At 36.0% G+C, this 17,955-nt stretch overlaps 1 protein-coding gene across 1 annotated transcript in view; it reads left to right on the top strand.

Moving 5' to 3' along the window:
• The first annotated feature begins 189 nt into the window (after positions 1 to 189).
• jak1 (Janus kinase 1) overlaps positions 190 to 17,955 on the top strand; it is a 34,081-nt gene continuing 16,315 nt past the window's right edge. The window contains exons 1-9 of the mRNA XM_081380737.1: positions 190 to 442; positions 8,342 to 8,544; positions 12,174 to 12,297; positions 13,729 to 13,879; positions 14,214 to 14,377; positions 14,706 to 15,054; positions 15,218 to 15,394; positions 15,818 to 15,975; positions 16,425 to 16,539. Of these exons, the coding sequence (XP_081236863.1) occupies positions 8,349 to 8,544; positions 12,174 to 12,297; positions 13,729 to 13,879; positions 14,214 to 14,377; positions 14,706 to 15,054; positions 15,218 to 15,394; positions 15,818 to 15,975; positions 16,425 to 16,539 (1,434 nt within the window). The 5' untranslated portion in view covers positions 190 to 442; positions 8,342 to 8,348. The remainder of the gene's footprint in view (positions 443 to 8,341; positions 8,545 to 12,173; positions 12,298 to 13,728; positions 13,880 to 14,213; positions 14,378 to 14,705; positions 15,055 to 15,217; positions 15,395 to 15,817; positions 15,976 to 16,424; positions 16,540 to 17,955) is intronic.

The raw sequence follows: 17,955 nt of genomic DNA, 5'->3' as shown, positions 1-17,955 counted from the left end.
CAAATTAGTTTTACATCACCTCAATACACACCGAATTAACACTAAATGTGAGTTTAATCGCATGTATCATAGTCTTAAATACGGAGGCAGTAGCCATAACAAAAAATCCACTCCGCCCAGGGGGTAATGTCATTGGTCAGGTTTTGATTGACAGCAGTATGAGCCAATAGAGAACGTGTGACAGAGCTCGACGTTACCCTATTTTCGGGAATGTGGTCGACGCTTGACAGGAAAGGTTAGTTGATCATGAAGACTTAACCACGGTCTGTTCCGCTGTAAAGTGAAGTTTGTTTTGAAAATTAATCTCGCGGGATAAAAATTCTATTATCGGAGAACATTTTGGAGTTAAATAACGAGTGCTTTACATCAACAAAATACCAAGAGGAAGTGTTCAAACGTCTGTAATGATCGAAATTAAACGGAAGTAGCTTTGCCTGACGAGGTAAGGACGAGGGCCGTAAACTCTTCACATCCTGACTGATCTCTGGGGGTTGTTTATATGTGTCTTTTCTTTTCATGTGCGATGTTAGTTAATATCAAGTTGTGAGACGCTCTTTTATTAGTTTGTGTATGGTTACTGGTAAATATGTCGATCATTGTGTGCAAGGATTAACGTTAGGCATTTGAGTTTATAGAACATAATCTGCAATCATTGGATTTAAATTGTATATAATAATGCTGTCAACTTCAAACTATGGATTTTAATCTATTTGTGGCCGATAATTAAGGTTTTTAGAGACTGGTGAACGGCTGTAAAATAGTGTATTTAATAATAATAATAATAAAGCCTAGCCAGACCTGCGCGATATTGAAGTTGTAAAAAAAAAAAAACTTATTTTTTTCTTCTATTGTGCCTAACTTGTTAAGCATTGACATTATTGTGGCTGTTTTTTTCATGCTCTGACTGTACAGTAGTTAAATGGTTAAACTTGTTGCTCTTGTGACTGCAGTTTTGTCGATATAAATCTGAACACTTGTACACAGTTATCACAAACTGTATGTTTGCTGAACAAAAGTGCGTGGGGTTGAAGTATATTTGATGTGCTTTGTAGAGATCGACCGAGGCTGATTATTTTTATGTATAAATGTCCGAGAATTGAAATGCTAAATATTATCTTAAAAACAATAATAAATAAATAACCCATATTGTAGTAGAACACATAATGCACGTTAATAATATTTCATTTAAAAATATTAGTTGTTTTCATATTTGTTTTGGGTTTTATCTTGGAAAAACATGATAACATTTAAAAAATTACCATTTCTTCATGTACTCTATCAAGTCTGATGGGCCATCAGCACCAGTTACACCAGTTCAATCAGATCACATTCTGTTTAAATCATTTAAACTGGTCATGGAACTGAGGAATGGCTACTCTTGAAAATCTAATTTTCAGAGGAAATCCGTCAGTTAACGCAAAGCTGTTGAATTGTGGTTGTCTTGACATAGTTGATGATTTCAAAGAGAAACTTAAAATTTCCCCATGTCTCTAAAAAATACATCAACTGAATATTTCCAAGTAACAGAGGGACCACAACAATATGCTGTTCTGCTACAGTTTGATTATGTCATCCATCCGGACAATTTCATGCTGGTAATCTGATACAGTATGGACAAAAGTGACTTTGTGGAAGAGATTCAGTTCATACAGAGGTGTTAGTGGGGAATCCCTTTTAAATAAAAGTACTAACCCTTCTCTCACACAAAGAAAAACAGTTACAGTATGTTTCTTTCTTGTTTTTTATTTTTAATTTTGTCAATTTTTATAATTTGCTAAAAAAAAATCAAAATTAAGGCCTTTAATTCCCATAGAGCCTATATTGGTGAGGAACCCCATTTAAATTGCAGTACTAGCCACTTAAAAATATGAATTACAGCTAGGACTGTGCGATATGGACAGAAAATACTAGGCTATCATGATTTTTTAATCAATATTGTGATTTCGTTTTTAATCACGATTTTGAAACAATATTTCCTTAACTTGTCTTGTAGTATTTTTCGTCAAGACACCGGCTTTGACAATATTAGCTGGGACCATATCTTTGCATAAATGATACGTGGCGGTGTCGTTATTTCTTAATGCCCCATTGAACCTTTTCGTATGTTTTGCAGTTCACAATTGCCTGTACACTCTAAAAAATGCTGGGTTGTTTTAACCCGATTTTGTGTCAAATATGAACTAACCCAACGTTGGGTTAAAAATGCAATTTAAAAATGGACAAACCCTGCCGTTGGGTTACATTTTTAAATTGCATTTTTTAACCCAACATTTGGGTTAGTCCATATTTGACCCAAAATTGGATTAAAACAACCCAGGCCAGCATTTTTTAGTGTGTATTATTGATTTTTGTTCACCTGGTTGGGAATGTGCCATTATCTTTCTATGTAAATGCATGCTAGATGGACGTCTTTAACCGTTGCTCTTGCGTCGTTTGCAGCATCTCGTGTGGCATTCTTAACCACAAAAACGAGTTTTGTGTGAATGGCCCCCTACTATGTTTTGCCATAACTATAGTTTGACAGGTCAAATTACCTGGCTCTGCATCCGAAATCGAATACTTCCCTACTATATAGTATGTGAAAAATATTACGCCAAAAGAGTAGTATGTCCTAATACATAGTATTCGAAAAACAGTAGGCGAAAACTCTCCAGATGACCTACTACTTCCTCTGAGATTCTGAAGTGCGCATTCGATGGACACTTTACTATCCCATGAGGCCACAGGATTTATGAATGGCAGTGAAGCGACACGGGTAGGTCATGTGACAGTATAAGTATATGGCGATGTATTCCATCTGAATTTCATTCACAGTACTAATATTCATACTATACATACGTTTTTAATAGTTGCAAAGTACCTGCTCAGACAGTACGCGATTTCGGACGCAGCGCATCTCTCCTGAGTCCAAAATATTCCCAAACCATGGATTTATTATTATTATTATTTTTTTTTTTTATTACCCTGCCCTGAATTCACCTTGCCTGTTTCCGTGCTTTCTTCCATGTGGTAACAGTAAACCCGCTCTGTTATGTTCTCATGTTAGATTTAGGCCACTGCATTCAGATTGCACACTGAGGGGGCTGGCGGAAAAAAATCGAGCTTTCTGAGGTTTAGAAATCGTGTGTATGCGCACATTGTGATTTTATTATGATTTAGATTAATCACATAGCCCTAATTACAGTTTCATACAAATATATTGATAAAACATTGTCAAAGGTAAGATTCATTTTAAGTGGAGTATTGACCACTCTGGTCTATCTGAAGCTCTTATCCTGATGTTGGTTAAATAGTCTTGAGAAGAGCCTTTTAGGGTATAACTGGCCTCTATACAGAACTGCCAAAAGAAAAGAAAAACAAACAGATAGTGAGGTGGGTTTAGTCATAATCTGAGGCCAATGAGAAATGGCGAATTCTTTGTGTGGCCATCACTGAACATTGCGAGTAGACTTTCCCTTTATAGTAGAACATGTTGTACTGCATAGTGTTCTGCCAGTTCATGTTAATGTGGATTAATGAGGCCTTCATGACAAGAACAACTCCTAAATGTTTTAGAATATGTCACATATGTCATAAAGTATTTAGTTTGCCCAGAGGCAGTTTTCGGTAAAGAGTATGACAGTCCAGTCATATGCCTCCATACGTGTCAAAACATAACAAGAAGAGATATTGCTGCTTTAGCAAGCACCAGAATGAAATGCTAAATGAGTTTTATTTTGAAAATATAATACTGGAAAATTGAAAACCGTTGTGTGAAGAGAAATGTATATCAAGAAATATAGGTATTGATGTATTATCATAAGTTAATGATCAAATAATATTATTTTTGTTAACTGGTAACAATTACTTTGTAGGAATGATATCAGAAATGTAATTGCAAACAGTTTGGGAAATTGTAGATGTGTTTCCCTTAATCTTAACAATTCATTGGATGACATATTTTACATAGGCCTATATATTCTAACTCTGTTGTAGAGGAATGCTCATGTTTCTGCTCAAAAGGTTAATTATAGAGAAAAATAGCCTTAAAACAGTGTACATTTGGTTTAATAATTGGTAGAATATTACAGATTATTACAGGATCAGGTAGACAACATAATTAAATGTTAAAATATATTTAATCCATATTATATTGATACAATAATCTTTGTATTTACATACTATTGATATAGAAGAATATCCATGACAAAGGAAACTGTCCATGAAAACTAAACTTACCTCTATTTTAGGTTCATTTGAAAAAGGTTTTCACTGTGGTCTTAAGAGCCTGCTAACAGGATAAGAGTTCAGCAGGTTCCTGCACCTACACGCGTTTGACGTACTCGAGCGGTCTACCAGCTGAACAGTCACAGGGTCTAAAGCGTGGAGGAACAGTGTTAACCATGACTTTATCAGCGAGCAGCACGTAAACACCTCAGGAAGTGAAGCCGTGTCAAGTAAACAGAAGAATGGCATTGTGAATCATACCGAAGTAGATAGAGAATCATTTTAACAGCTTATCAAACTTAAACTTTATCCCTTCTAAAAGTTCCCAAGATGACTAAGGACTGTGTCTTGGATATGAGAAAGTAAAAGGACATGATTCACAGGAATCTGAAAAGGAGAACTTCTAAGGAAAGGAACTAAATGGAAAGCTTGTCACTAAACAATGATTTGCTTGCAATGTTTAGCCATTTTACAGACTGGTTGGGGGGTGTCAGTAATGGTTCTGTCATGCAAGTCGAGATATCAGTAGAAAAACAAGCTTCTGCATGAGGACTTAACTGCAGAGACAAGAGCATCAATCACCGATACTGACTGATGGTTGTTACTGAACTGCAAAACCTTGGGAAACAGCCGTTGGAATATTTCTGACGAGTCGGGTACAAATAAATGCCTGAAGGACATGCTTGACCCTTATAAAAAAAATCATGTCAAACTAAATATTAAGCATTTTTATCTCCTATTCATCTTAAATTTAAGTTTGCGATTTTTACAACCCTATTACCAAAATTTGGGATATATTGAAATAGTTTTAAACTCTGATTTGTGATGTTTTATGATTGTCTAATAAACATTAAATAAACTAAATTAAATACAGACGTTTAACACTCACTCAGTAGGGGCCTCCTGATTTGGGATCAAATTTTTGTTAAATTTATATTTCCCATTAAAATTTCCCTATGTATATGTGCATGCATATATATATATATATATATATATATATATATATATATATATATATATATATATATATATATATATATATATATATATGTATGTGTATATATATATATATATATATATATGTATATATATGTATGTTTGTGTATATACATGTATATATATGTATGTGTGTCCATCTACCCTGAGAGGCAAGTCCGATCGCTTTCACCTGGCGCTCCTCCTCTACTGCCTCACGGACTCTTTGCACCACAAGACCTCTTCTGGCTCTGGCATCAGCCTTGCTCCATTTGATGGTCTTGCTTGCGTGTCTTACTTTCCCGTCTTCAGACGAGAGGAGTGTACTGACTGCCCTTGCCTTGGTGGCTTTAAACTCCTCGACCACCGATGAAACTGGCAAGGGAAGCTTGGAGGTCTTGCTGTACAGGTTGATTGCGCTTGAATGATGGGGGGACTCCCAGCCATTTCCACAAGAACTTGCTGCACAGTCTTTCCATTCCTTCCACTTGGGACATGGGAAAGTCGTAAAGTAGGAAGGGCCATTGCAGCCTGGGTATGATGCAGTACTGGAAGCACCAGACTTTAAACCTCCCGAGCAGTTGGCTGTGCTCGATCGCCTTGAGCCAGGTGTTCAACTGGGTCTTGGTATTAGTGAGATTACCGCTGTCCTTTAGGGAGCTGTCATACTGCTTTCCAAGCCATCGGATCGTTTGGTCTTGGATTGTTGGGATCTCAGAGCCTTGGATGTTAAATATGTTTCCTGTTAGCTTCCCCTTCAAGATAGTGAGGCTCCTTGACTTTTTCGGTGTTATTCGGTGTAAATATGTTATTTATTCTTCTAATGTGTAATAAGTAATGGGACACACCAAATCGTCAACCCTATCATTCAAAAGTACCTTCTGCCCAAGCTGTGAGGTGATGAATGTGGAGTGGATGTGTGATCTCATTATACTAATATTTCATAAAGCCAAACCAGTAGTCTCAGTTTGCTCAGCTTCTTGAATTCGCTAAAGCCACTTTAAAGACAAATGTGGTCATTAACTGGTTGCAATTAGATTTCTTCTTCAGCACAGTTTGCTTTTGCATTCATTCATCTCAGGAAAGTCCTTTCACATGCCTGCAGGGATCTTGACATCTAAACACGTCTTGACCTGCAGGGTCTGAAGGGAGATCCACTGAGTCGAAACCATCTGATTCAGATGCGAGAAACGTTCATCTTACCCTCCCTCATGTTCGTCGTAGGATGACTGGTTGAATTAAATTGCTTCATGTGAGGGCGCCTGTAGTGAGGACATCAAGTATGTTGTACTTCTATATGGTTAAAGTAATAGTCTCCAGCTAGACTCAGGACTTGGCTTTGTCATGGTGGACAGTATATTCAAAGAACATTCAAAATTGTTATAACGTTTTATTTAACAGCGGAATCACTGAAGGGCATTAATGGAAAAAAAGTATATCTAATGTGCAATGAAAAGTCATATGTTGTTTTCCCTTTCCCTATTTTTGTGTCCTTTTTGTTATACTTACCTGTTGATATACTGCTGCTGTTACTTACCTGTGTGTCCATCGTCATCTATTGTTGTTTGCTGCCATTGTCTTCATCTGCTGTCAGCTGTTAATCCACTTCACTGCCTTTTCGTAAAGTCCCAGGATTTGGGTTCAACACCCTCCAGTCCAGCTTGTCCATTAAAATATTAACAACGCTGCCTTTCGAAAATATCATGACTGGCTGACTGAGAGGCAGCTGCTTTCAAATATTCACATGCATATTCTCGCTCATATGGGTCAAATGGGCATCTTGGCTAAAATGCTTGTCTTAGTGAGCTGTTAATATGTAAACCGTTTAAGTGAAGGTAAAAAATGCTGGGTTGTTTTAACCCAATGTTGGGTCAAATATGGACTAACCCAACGTTGGGTTAAAAATGCAATTTAAAAATAGACAAACCCAGCCGTTGGATTACATTTTTAATGTAACCAATGCAATTTGTCCATTTTTAAATAGCATTTTTTAACCCAACGTTGGGTTAGTCCATATTTTACCCAACATTGGGTTAAAACAACCCAGCATTTTTTAGAGTTGTGGCCATTTCAAAACTGTGCATTTGTCCTTGCTGTGTAAATGCAATCTAATAGACCTTACTGTCTATAATGTCATTAATATTAATCAAATTCTCATAATGACAAGAAAAAAAGGAACATTTTCTTTCTTTTTTTTTTATGTACACTTTTATTCAGCAGGGACACATTAAATAAATCAAAAGTGACTATCACTTTTTAACAATTTAAGGCATCCTGATCCTTGCTAAAAAAAAAACAATGTTACAAAAAATCCTGAAAAAATTCATAATTTCCATTAAAATATTTAGCATTTTCAATTACGCTAAGTGTAATAAGTATTTCTTAAGCACAAAATCACCATATTAGAATAATTTCTGAAGGATCATGTGGCAGTAGGCTAAACATTGTAATATCTGATGAAAATGTAGTTTTGCCATCAGAAGAATAAATAACATTTTAAAATAAATAGAAATAGAAAATAGTTATTTTAAATATAACTATAGTTTAAAGTAACTATATTTCATAATATACTGTTTTTACTGTATTTTTTATCAAATAAATGCTACCTTAGTGAGCATAAGATGCTTCTTTCAAAATCAGTCAAATCTATTTATTATTGTATGGTTCATTTAGGCATGACTGTGTTAAGGGATAATGTATAGCAAGGCGGTTGTTATAGCGAATAACAACCCCGACAGGCTGAACGGGAACAGTCTTGAATCAGCCTGAAGGGGTTGTTATTCGCTATAACAACCGCCTCGCTATACATTATCCCGCTTATTACATGGCTACCTACAAAATAAATAAATAATTTGACACAAATTATTGATTTAAAAAGGAGTTTATTGATTTAAAAACGATTGTATTGCTTCCGCTAAAGAAAATAGTCCATAGCAACGCTCTGTTTTTCATGGCAACGGTGTGTTATACTTTGCAGCGGTCTGTTATCAAGAAATAACAGACCGCATTCTACATTGGAATTCAACCAAGCCATGTAATAAAATGTAATAATTTTTAAATTGTATGGGCTACTATTTCATAAGAGTTAAATGATTTCTCATCATAGCAGGGGCCAACAGTTCATCAATAAATCTTTCTGTTACCTCCGTTTATCCTGCAGTGTCTGGATGCTTAAACCAACAGTCATGGAGCTGGGCAAGCTATGTGGGAAGATGAAAAAACAGAGGAGGGCAGAGATGACCGTTCCGACTGTCAGGAAAGGACTGGAGATCCACTTCTACCTGCCTGAAACACACCAGCTCGAGTACTTCAAAGACTGCCACACTGCGGAGGACCTGTGCGTGGAGGCTGCCAAGAAATGCCGTAAGTGTTTGGACGGCCGCCTATTTAGAGCACCCGCTTATGTAGGGCTGGGCGATAAAACGATAACGATAATTATCGCGATATATTTTTTCTCGATAAAACGATATCAAGAGTTCGATAAATGTTTATGCGCCAAAAGCGGAACGAAACTCATTTGAACCGCGCGCCACACGGACCATTTATCCGCTCGGCTCAAAGTCCAAATGGCAGCGAGAGCGCGAGCTCACTAGAGGAGATGCGTTTACTCTTATCGGTCTCGGTCACGAAATCCAGTGAGAAGCGCTTGAATTCAGCGAAGAACGCAATGTCTCGGTGATTTAAACCAGTTTAAAGGCAGATGAAACAGCGCTGACAAACAGGAGAAACACTGTGCGCAGAAGGCTTTTCCGTCTACAAATTCCCATCATTTACCATGGATTTACTGTAACGTTAGCCTAGTAATATTAACTGCACCATGAAATTTGGGATATACATATTGAATTGTATTATTATTAATGTAGACGATGTATTAAAGGACTGATGGAATATAATTACAGTATTTAATAATGTATTTAGGCTACTCTTTTTCAGACAAATACCATTGAAACCATAAAGTTACATTTTGCCATGATATTAGTGAGGTTATCATGATCTAAATGCATGATACTGGATGACCAATCGTTAAGTTTAATAAAACTCAAACAGTCAGAATATTAAATTTTACCAAATAAAAATTAGCACATGCAGAAACTAAGAAATTAATTGTCAAATAAAGATATTTATTTTGTTAAGGAAAAATGACAAATGTTTTAATGTTCCACCTCAGATTTGTGAAATGTTGTGAGTTTTTGTCATGATATGTTCTGACAATAAAGAGTAGTTTAAAATCACAATTAACGCTCTGGTTTCTACAACTTTCACTTAGGAGCAAAAATCTGCCTTTAAACTTGAAAGAAATAAAGATTTGACTTTTATCGTGATAATTATCGATATCGACTGATATAAAAAAAATTATCGTGATATTTTTTTTTGGCCATATCGCCCAGCCCTACTCTTATGCATCTCTCAGGACATAGTGTGATCACGATGGTCTGTTTTCGTAACAGTGATGTATCATTTCATCATAACTTTTCGGACGGCAATAGTTTTCAAAGCAAAGTTACAATTATTAACACAGAGATGTACACTTTTTGTAGTGTACTCTTTTTGTTCCTTTTCTATCAGTATCAAGTGTGCTCTCAACTGGCTTGGGCCTGTGACCAAGATTTTCCTATGGTCATTAAGCCGCGACCCAATTTTTTTTTAGGAATTTGAGCTAACTCCTCAAAAAATATTTTATATATGTGTATATAAACAATTAGACAATACAAATTATAATACATTTGCTTTTGAAAAACCAAGCAAATTTATTTCACAAAAACAGTAGACACTCACAAGTACCGTCTTACTTTAGTTAACATACAAATAAGTTGACTAATATGACTAATCCTGATGAATAAACAGTCTAAGGCTATGAGGAAGTAATAGCAGTCACAAACTAGTTTGTATTAAAACAACAAAGTTAACAAGTTGGTACAAGCCACCACAGTCATTTAAAAATATACAAAATCACACTATGTGAAAATAAAGTGGCATTTTGGGATAAGGGAAACAACAGACACCATGGTATTATACAATACTAACATGAATGGTAAATTAACGAATGGAAACTGCTCCTGATGAATAGAATGAACATCATGCACAGTACCTGCATGCGAATTCTTCCCGGCTAACACACGAAGTACAAGTTATGTAGTTTATTGGTACTTTTTGGTAATTTCATGACTAATTGACAGCATGACTATGATGTTGCATGCTCATTGTTTCTTTTGTGCTTTGTTTATAATGAAGCGATACTGTACAGCGCACCCTGCTGCATTTGCGCGTGCAGTTGAAGAGCGTGTGCTACAAGCACAGTATAATGGCTAAAAGGACAGCGAAGTTTGCTTTTTTGTGGTGAGAGACTATTTATTATAACGAAAATAACGTTAGAATAATGACACTGACATATAGCCTGACGACATCTCATCTGACTGGTGACACTGAAACAGAAGGACAGAATCAGGACATCGCGTTTTTCTCCGACGCGGTGTCTGACAGTTTCACTCACATCTTTCAAAATAAAAGTCTCGCATCAGAAAAACACAATTACGCTTATTGCTGTTTCTTTGAATGCACACTCCGTGACCCACTCAAAACACTCTTGCGACCCACCAGTTGAGAAACACTGTGCTATAGAAAGGGAAATGGACTACCGAAAAAAAGTTTTTACAGATCAAAGTCAATAGGCGTATAAAAAGGGACATTCTTCATGCATTCGGTTTCATATTTTGATTGTGCGATTGAGGAATGGGTTTTTTGTACCATCAGCATTTCACAGAATACAAAAGAGGAACTTAAAGGGTTTTTACTGTTGGTGTCATCATGTGACATGGGTGATGAGACATTGACCTTAGGATGAGAAGCACTGCGACTGACTCTCCCTGTCCACCCCTTTCCATCTCCTAATAGAACAGCATATCTCTCTATTTGGCTCTTGATCAGTATTAAGTCACAAAATGGCTGCTGGGTTTAAATGTCACGTCCAGAATTTCCTCAAAGTTGCAGCCAAAGACAAAAGCTGGCTTGGACAGTGAGATAGGAAAGGGAAGTTTATGTTAGACAAGAAGGCAGCTGCTGGAGAGGAACTACAATGGTGTTTGTTTCTGTTTATTTTCACACCCAGTAGCTAGCCACTGGTTTTACTTCAAAGGTTAGGAATTCTGTCCTACCCCTTTTTTTAAATACGTTTTTTACTAGTTTAGCTGATAGAGCATAGCCATGCAAAGGTTGTGGGTTCGACTCCCAAGGAATAAATGTATACTTTGAATTAACTAAGTTGCTTTGTATAAAAGTGTCTGCCAAATTAATAAATGTAAAAAAAAATTATACAAAAAAAAGAGTTAAGGAACCTATTTTAAAGCAAAATTAGAGTAATAATTTTCTTGTTCTTCTTAAATGATTTTATTTTAGCTTGTTGTCAAGGCAACATTTCTCATTTTCATTTAATTTAACTTGGTGTACTAATTAACCAAAACTGAAATAATATTGAAATAAATAAAACTAATAAAAAAAACTGTAGACATCAAAGTGACAAAACACAACAAAATATGAAATATTTTGAAATAAGTGACAACATATTTAACTTTAATAAGAAAAAAAAATATATATATATTTAATAAATATATAATATATATATATATATAATTAAAATGAATTATATTAATATTTGTATTTTAAAATTCCCCAAACTTTATGATCTGACTCTTGTTTTTATCAGGTTTAAAACTAATATTAAATGTATTGTGTCAGGAGATGTTCAACCTTTGACACTTCCGTGTTATGTTCCAGTAAAAGCTTGTTAAATACCTTTAAGACTTTTCTCATAGTCATGTAGTTACTATTTCCTTTTATGTATTATCTCAGGTGGTTATTTGCTGGTGACATCTAACAAACTGTTTTTTTTTTTTTTTTTTAAATCAGCCTCTTAACTGTGCTGATGCATTGTGCTATCTAGTGAGAAAAGAGAACCATTTGAATCAGGCTCTAATTTTGAAAATGTTTTCCTCCAGACATCTCGCCTTTGTGCCACAACCTGTTTGCACTGTATGAAGAGAGCCAGGAGCTCTGGTATGCTCCCAATCATGTGTTCAAGATCACAGAGGATACCAGCATCAAACTTCACTACCGTATGAGGTGAGAGACCACAAATAAATGCTTTACACAAAAATTGATGACTGCTGTTCAAAAACCCCATTAGAAATTCCAGAGAGAACCCATGGCTCAAATTCAAGTTTTAGGACTACAGACTGGACCTTATACTGTAGGTTCAATAATAAGGTAGAATTTCTGTTTTATTGTGATTTTGAAGAGGGAAAAAATCCTGGACATATCTTGATTGGTTTAGTGAAATGTATCATTTGATGAGAGTATTTTTTTAATATCAGTTGTTTATTTTCATTCAAATGCTAGAAATGCATATGGTCTCTTTACAGAGCCCTGTGGCACACCTGTGTCACATCTGTTACAATCCCTATTTAGGACAAAAGAAAAACTTGGTTTTCCAAGCTTGGGTTTCCACTATAAAAAAAATAAACAAAGTAACAAATCGTCTAACAGTGGAAGACATTTTTTTGTTCAATAAAATGTGAATCTTTGCGAAGCAGAACATAGGATCCCCTGAACTTCCCCTTTTCACCAGTGAAACTAAGATAAGAGCCAATTACTGTATTCAAAGCGAGCAGAATCGCTGTATTGAAAGTACAGAATCGCTGTCTCCCCGCGTGAAGCTTACCTGTTGTGCGCACAAACAGGTTATGGTCAACCTTTGCGCACCCTCTCTTCCTCTGTGGCATAGAGCACTTTTTTCTCACTCATGCTGTTTCCTGTTTACAATGAGCTCTCGCTCGCGTGGCAATGGGGTTGTGTAGTTTTTCTTTTTTCTGTTGATTGTTGACACATGATTTGGTATTGCGTGTAGCATATGTTAGTGTATTTGCATAATGTAAGCTTTGTCACAATGTTTGTTTGGCATGTTTTTAAATGTTATCAGCTCCTGTCATCATGTTTTTATTGTTGCATTCATAATCACACGCACACTTTAACATATTTGTATACTTGTTTTACTTCATTTCTCTTTTGACAAATATACAAGGGTTTTTCTTTAATTACCATATAGCCTACTATATTGCCCAATAATGCAAAACATATTTTAACTTTGTTTTATAAATGTGTCATTTTATTCACGTAACACATCTCCTATTTCATTTTGCATATTGCATGATCTTCATTGCTGCTGTTGCCTCCTTGGTAAACTAGTGCACTAACTTTTGTTAAAACTTTGGTTGTATTTTGGTAAAATGAAAGTATTTTCACACAATATATGTTACGATGATTAATATAAAATGTTATCATGAAAGGCATTTTAACAATAGCAATAAGTAAATGAATACATATTGAAAATGTTCCAATGTGAACTTCATATAACAGGAAGAAAAAGTTTAAATGTCAAGTCAAATGAGTTTTAATACAAATCAACCCCTTGGGCATGAAAGAAACAATTCTTAGTTTCTTAGTTCAAGAAACACTTGTCAATTCTATGACAACTCATTTGACTTGTTTACACAGGTTCTATTTCACAAACTGGCATGGCACCAACGAGACGGAGTCTCCTGTTTGGAGACACTCACTCAGTAAACAGAAAGGTTTGAACTCTCAGAAGGGGCCTGAGGGGACACCTCTACTGGATGCTGCATCTCTTGACTACCTATTTGCACAGGTGAGTTCAGGAAACACCTGAGATATCGCTTGCATGGTTGTCCATGTCACAATGTCAATTTTGAGGTAAACCTAATAAATATTGCCCGTTTTGTGCTACAGGGGCATTGTGGCTTGATGACTATTTAAATACTCTCTCATGTGGTTTCATTTGTTATCATTTTGGTTATTCTCTTTGAATTGATATATATTTAAATGTCTTTTTTTGGAGCACTGCTACTTATTCAAATGTCTGGGGCAATGTGAACACTAGTGTCTATTAGCTTGCGTGTGTGATCTTATTAACATTTTGTGCTTGGCATACACTCTGCTCTTACTGTTTTGGTGTGTTTTAGGGCCAGTATGACTTCCTGAGGGGACTGGCTCCTGTGCGCTCTCCCCAGACCGAGGCGGAGCTTCATGAGATAGAGAACGAGTGTTTGGGAATGGCAGTTTTGGCTATTACCCATCATGCAAAGGGCAATGATCTGCCCTTATCAGGAGCCGGAGCTGAGACCAGGTGACCCACACAATCTATCTGCTTTATACATCACATCTGCCAAGTGATCTACAGCGATAATATAAGAATAGCACTCACAAATATTAGTCTTTTATTACACAGCTCTCTGGAATACTTGATTCTGATTGGTCTTACTTGATGTGCGGTCACATTAGCGAAATTTTGCAAATAAATTGCATGCAAAAACAGGTCCATTGTCAAAAGCATGTATGAAGCCTATTGCAATGATTAGATTTTGTTTACAAAATTTCATTGAGCAACGATAAATGTGACCACATCTTTAAAGCAGGTGGTTTTATTCAGGTTTTATCCTTCTCTCTATCTGTAGCTACAAGCGCTTCATTCCGGACAGTCTTAACCGCACCATTAAGCAGCGGAACTTTCTCACACGCATACGCATCAACAATGTCTTCAAGAATTTTCTCAATGAGTTCAATAGCAAGACCATCCAGGACAGCAACATAACCCTCTATGACCTGAAGGTCAAGTATCTGTCCACTCTGGAAACGCTGACCCAGGGCTTGGGTCGAGAGACTGTTGAGCCCAAGAGCTTGAAAGTATCAGGCGAGAGTGAGGGCTCTCCGGCCCACACACTTCCCTTAGGTGATGACGGACTGGGCTATGAGGTGCAAGTGTCCGGAACCACTGGGATCTCCTGGAGGAGAAAGTTTGTACCGGTAAGTTTATGACTTCAGATTATATGAGCGTACAGATTTATAAAAGCTTACAAGTTAATCAGCAATTCTGGATACACTTGGTATTGGATTTTATGTCATAATTTGTTTCATGAGTTGTTACCAATGTGTGTTTTTTTTTTTTGTCTTTATTCCATTTTAATAGAATCTTCTGATAGTGAAAGACAAACCCAAGTCTAAAAAGAACAAGGCTGACAACAAGCAGAAGAATGAAAAAAAGAAAGAAACCGGATGGACAATTTTCTCAGACTTTTATGAAATCACCCACATTGTCATTAAGGAGTCATGTGTAACCATTTACAGACAAGACAATAAAACCATGGTAATTTTGTCATTTTTAATGAGATTTTAATGAGACAAACATCTGCAACGCTATGTCCTAACCAGGTGCAATTCAATTCCAGCACAAGCAGTTTATATATTCATGTTGAATATTATACTGTCAAAGCCAATCAGAACATATTTGATATTTAATGTAATTTTATGTGGATTCTGATTTTGGACCATGTTTAGTAGAATTTTATCATCAAAATATCTTGTCACTTGTTGTGGTTGTGTTAAGTTAGGACAAGAACTCTGCACCTGGTCAGGAAATGGTAATACTTCCATACATCTCTTGAAAAGCTGATGATTCTTACTCGTATTATTGATAAATCAACAGGACTGACTTCAGAATTCATGTGAAAAAAGTAACTGATACATTAGCTCTTATCCAGAAAATGTATTTCTCTTCTCTCCTCTGTAGGAGTTGGATCTGATTTATCGTGATGCAGCCCTGTCCTTTGCTGCAATGGTGGACGGCTACTTCAGATTGACTGTAGATGCCCATCATTACCTGTGCACTGAAGTCGCACCCTCATCAGTTGTCCAGAATTTAGAAAATGGCTGTCATGGGCCTATCTGGTATGATATCAACATTGTTAATGCCATAGAAATTTCATAATTCTTCTCCCCATTATATCACAAAAAAACTAAGTATAAAAAAAAAACCTCAAGCTTACTTAAGACAAGTAAAAGAGTGCTAAAATAAGATCAAAGAAAAAATACAAATGTAGGAAAACAAACTACAATAGAACAAAGACACAAATAAAATAGACCTACCTGAAAAACTTCAAGCACTAGAAATAAGACTTGTATAAAGTAATCAAATGTGTTAAACAATGCATAGTCTTCACTGTGTAAATTATTATTTTTTTATATGTTGAGCATAAAAGACTTCTTTGAAACATTAAAATACCCAAACTTTTGAACTTTATTATAAATGCTACTTTAATTAGTATTAGTTTGTATTATTACAGCTGTCTTCAAAAAAGACATTTTAAGACTTAGTTTTGTCTGTTTTCTTTGTACAGCACGGAGTATGCAATTCATAAACTCCGTCAGGAGGGAAATGAAGAAGGAACCTACATCCTGCGCTGGAGCTGCACAGATTATAACTACATCATCATGACTGTTGTCTGCATTGAGGTACAAACACATGCATGCACATAACAAACACAAAAGTCTAGTTTTAATTTATACAGCTGAAAACCATTTTTTTTTTAAGCTAGGAACTGAAAACCTTTGTCCTCCTGTCCGTTTAGCCTGTACAGGACAAGTGGTCTGGTTCTTGTTGTACACTTACCCAGAGCATGACAAATAGTTTGTGTTCATATGATATATTGCATTGATTCTCTTTCAAGTATTGCAGCACCCAGTTTTGGCAGAAAGTCAGTGTGAAAATGCTTTTCCAAAGTTTATGATCTTGTTTTAGTGTTTGTATCTTTGAGAAAAAATTTGGACCAGATTATACCAGGATAATGCATGCATTTTTTATGGCAGTTATTTTTCAACGAGAGAGCTGTATTACACTGTATAAGCAGCTGGATCAGAGACTGATCCACTGTTTCCTTGCATTGCTTTTCTGTGTTGACTCCCTTGTTCAGCATGCTATACAAATAGAATTTATTTGAATGTACCTGAATTGATCAACAGAAGGTGTGTGAGCTTGCTCAATAATGCTGAATGTCTTAACAAATAATTGAAGTGCGCACATAGTGTCGTGCTTGGTTTCCTGTAAATTTTAAAGTACCCCTGTAGTCAATAATTTGATCCCTTAAATCTCATCTTTAATCACCAAAATCACATATTTAATTACTTCATGCCTCAAAATAGCTTAAATGTATCCACTGAATCACGAGGTCAGAATACCTGATCCACTTGCTCAACTTTTCTGTAGTAAACGCTGCACAATGGCAAGTGGAAATACTGGTTTAATTCAGCCATATATGTTTGAACCAGAAACGAATTCAGAAGAAGTAGAAGAGTGAATTAAACAGGGTCTTCTACAAGTCGACGTATCTGAATAGTAGTGCAATGTATGTATTGCTCTTTACAACATCAGGCACATAACGGTAATTAATATGATTAGCCTTTTGCTTGACTATGTTATCAAACAGTTAGTAATGTGTTGGTAATGTTACACAAACCATGTTCCCATTCGCCATCTCAGTCTGCCTTCTAAAAATCAATATCCTTAGAAACGGTTGTAACTAACGTCAGTGGAGAAATGCATATAGTTCATCATAACATCGTCATATAAATCATATTCACCCGCTATGTTGCCAATATCAACAGAAAAATACACTGGGATAACCTGATTCCCCTGCTTTAGAGCGTAGGTAATGATATGCTACCGCCCGCCCGCATGTTGACGTGATTGGTTACAAGGCAGTTTGTGACGTCAGAAACAGAATTTCAAACCGCGTCTTTTTTTCACTGCAGTTTTAAGGAGAAAATTCTCAACAATGGTGTTGACTTATGAATATGCACATGGTTTGTCTCAAAGCATATTTAAAACACCACATAGACATATAAACAACAATAAAAACTTTAAATGTTATC

Source organism: Scardinius erythrophthalmus (genome assembly GCF_964197995.2).
Source record: "Scardinius erythrophthalmus genome assembly, chromosome: 12".
Classification (NCBI taxonomy): Eukaryota; Metazoa; Chordata; class Actinopteri; order Cypriniformes; family Leuciscidae; genus Scardinius; species Scardinius erythrophthalmus.
Note: the sequence above shows the minus strand (reverse complement) of the source record. Positions and strands in the feature narration are given on the sequence as shown.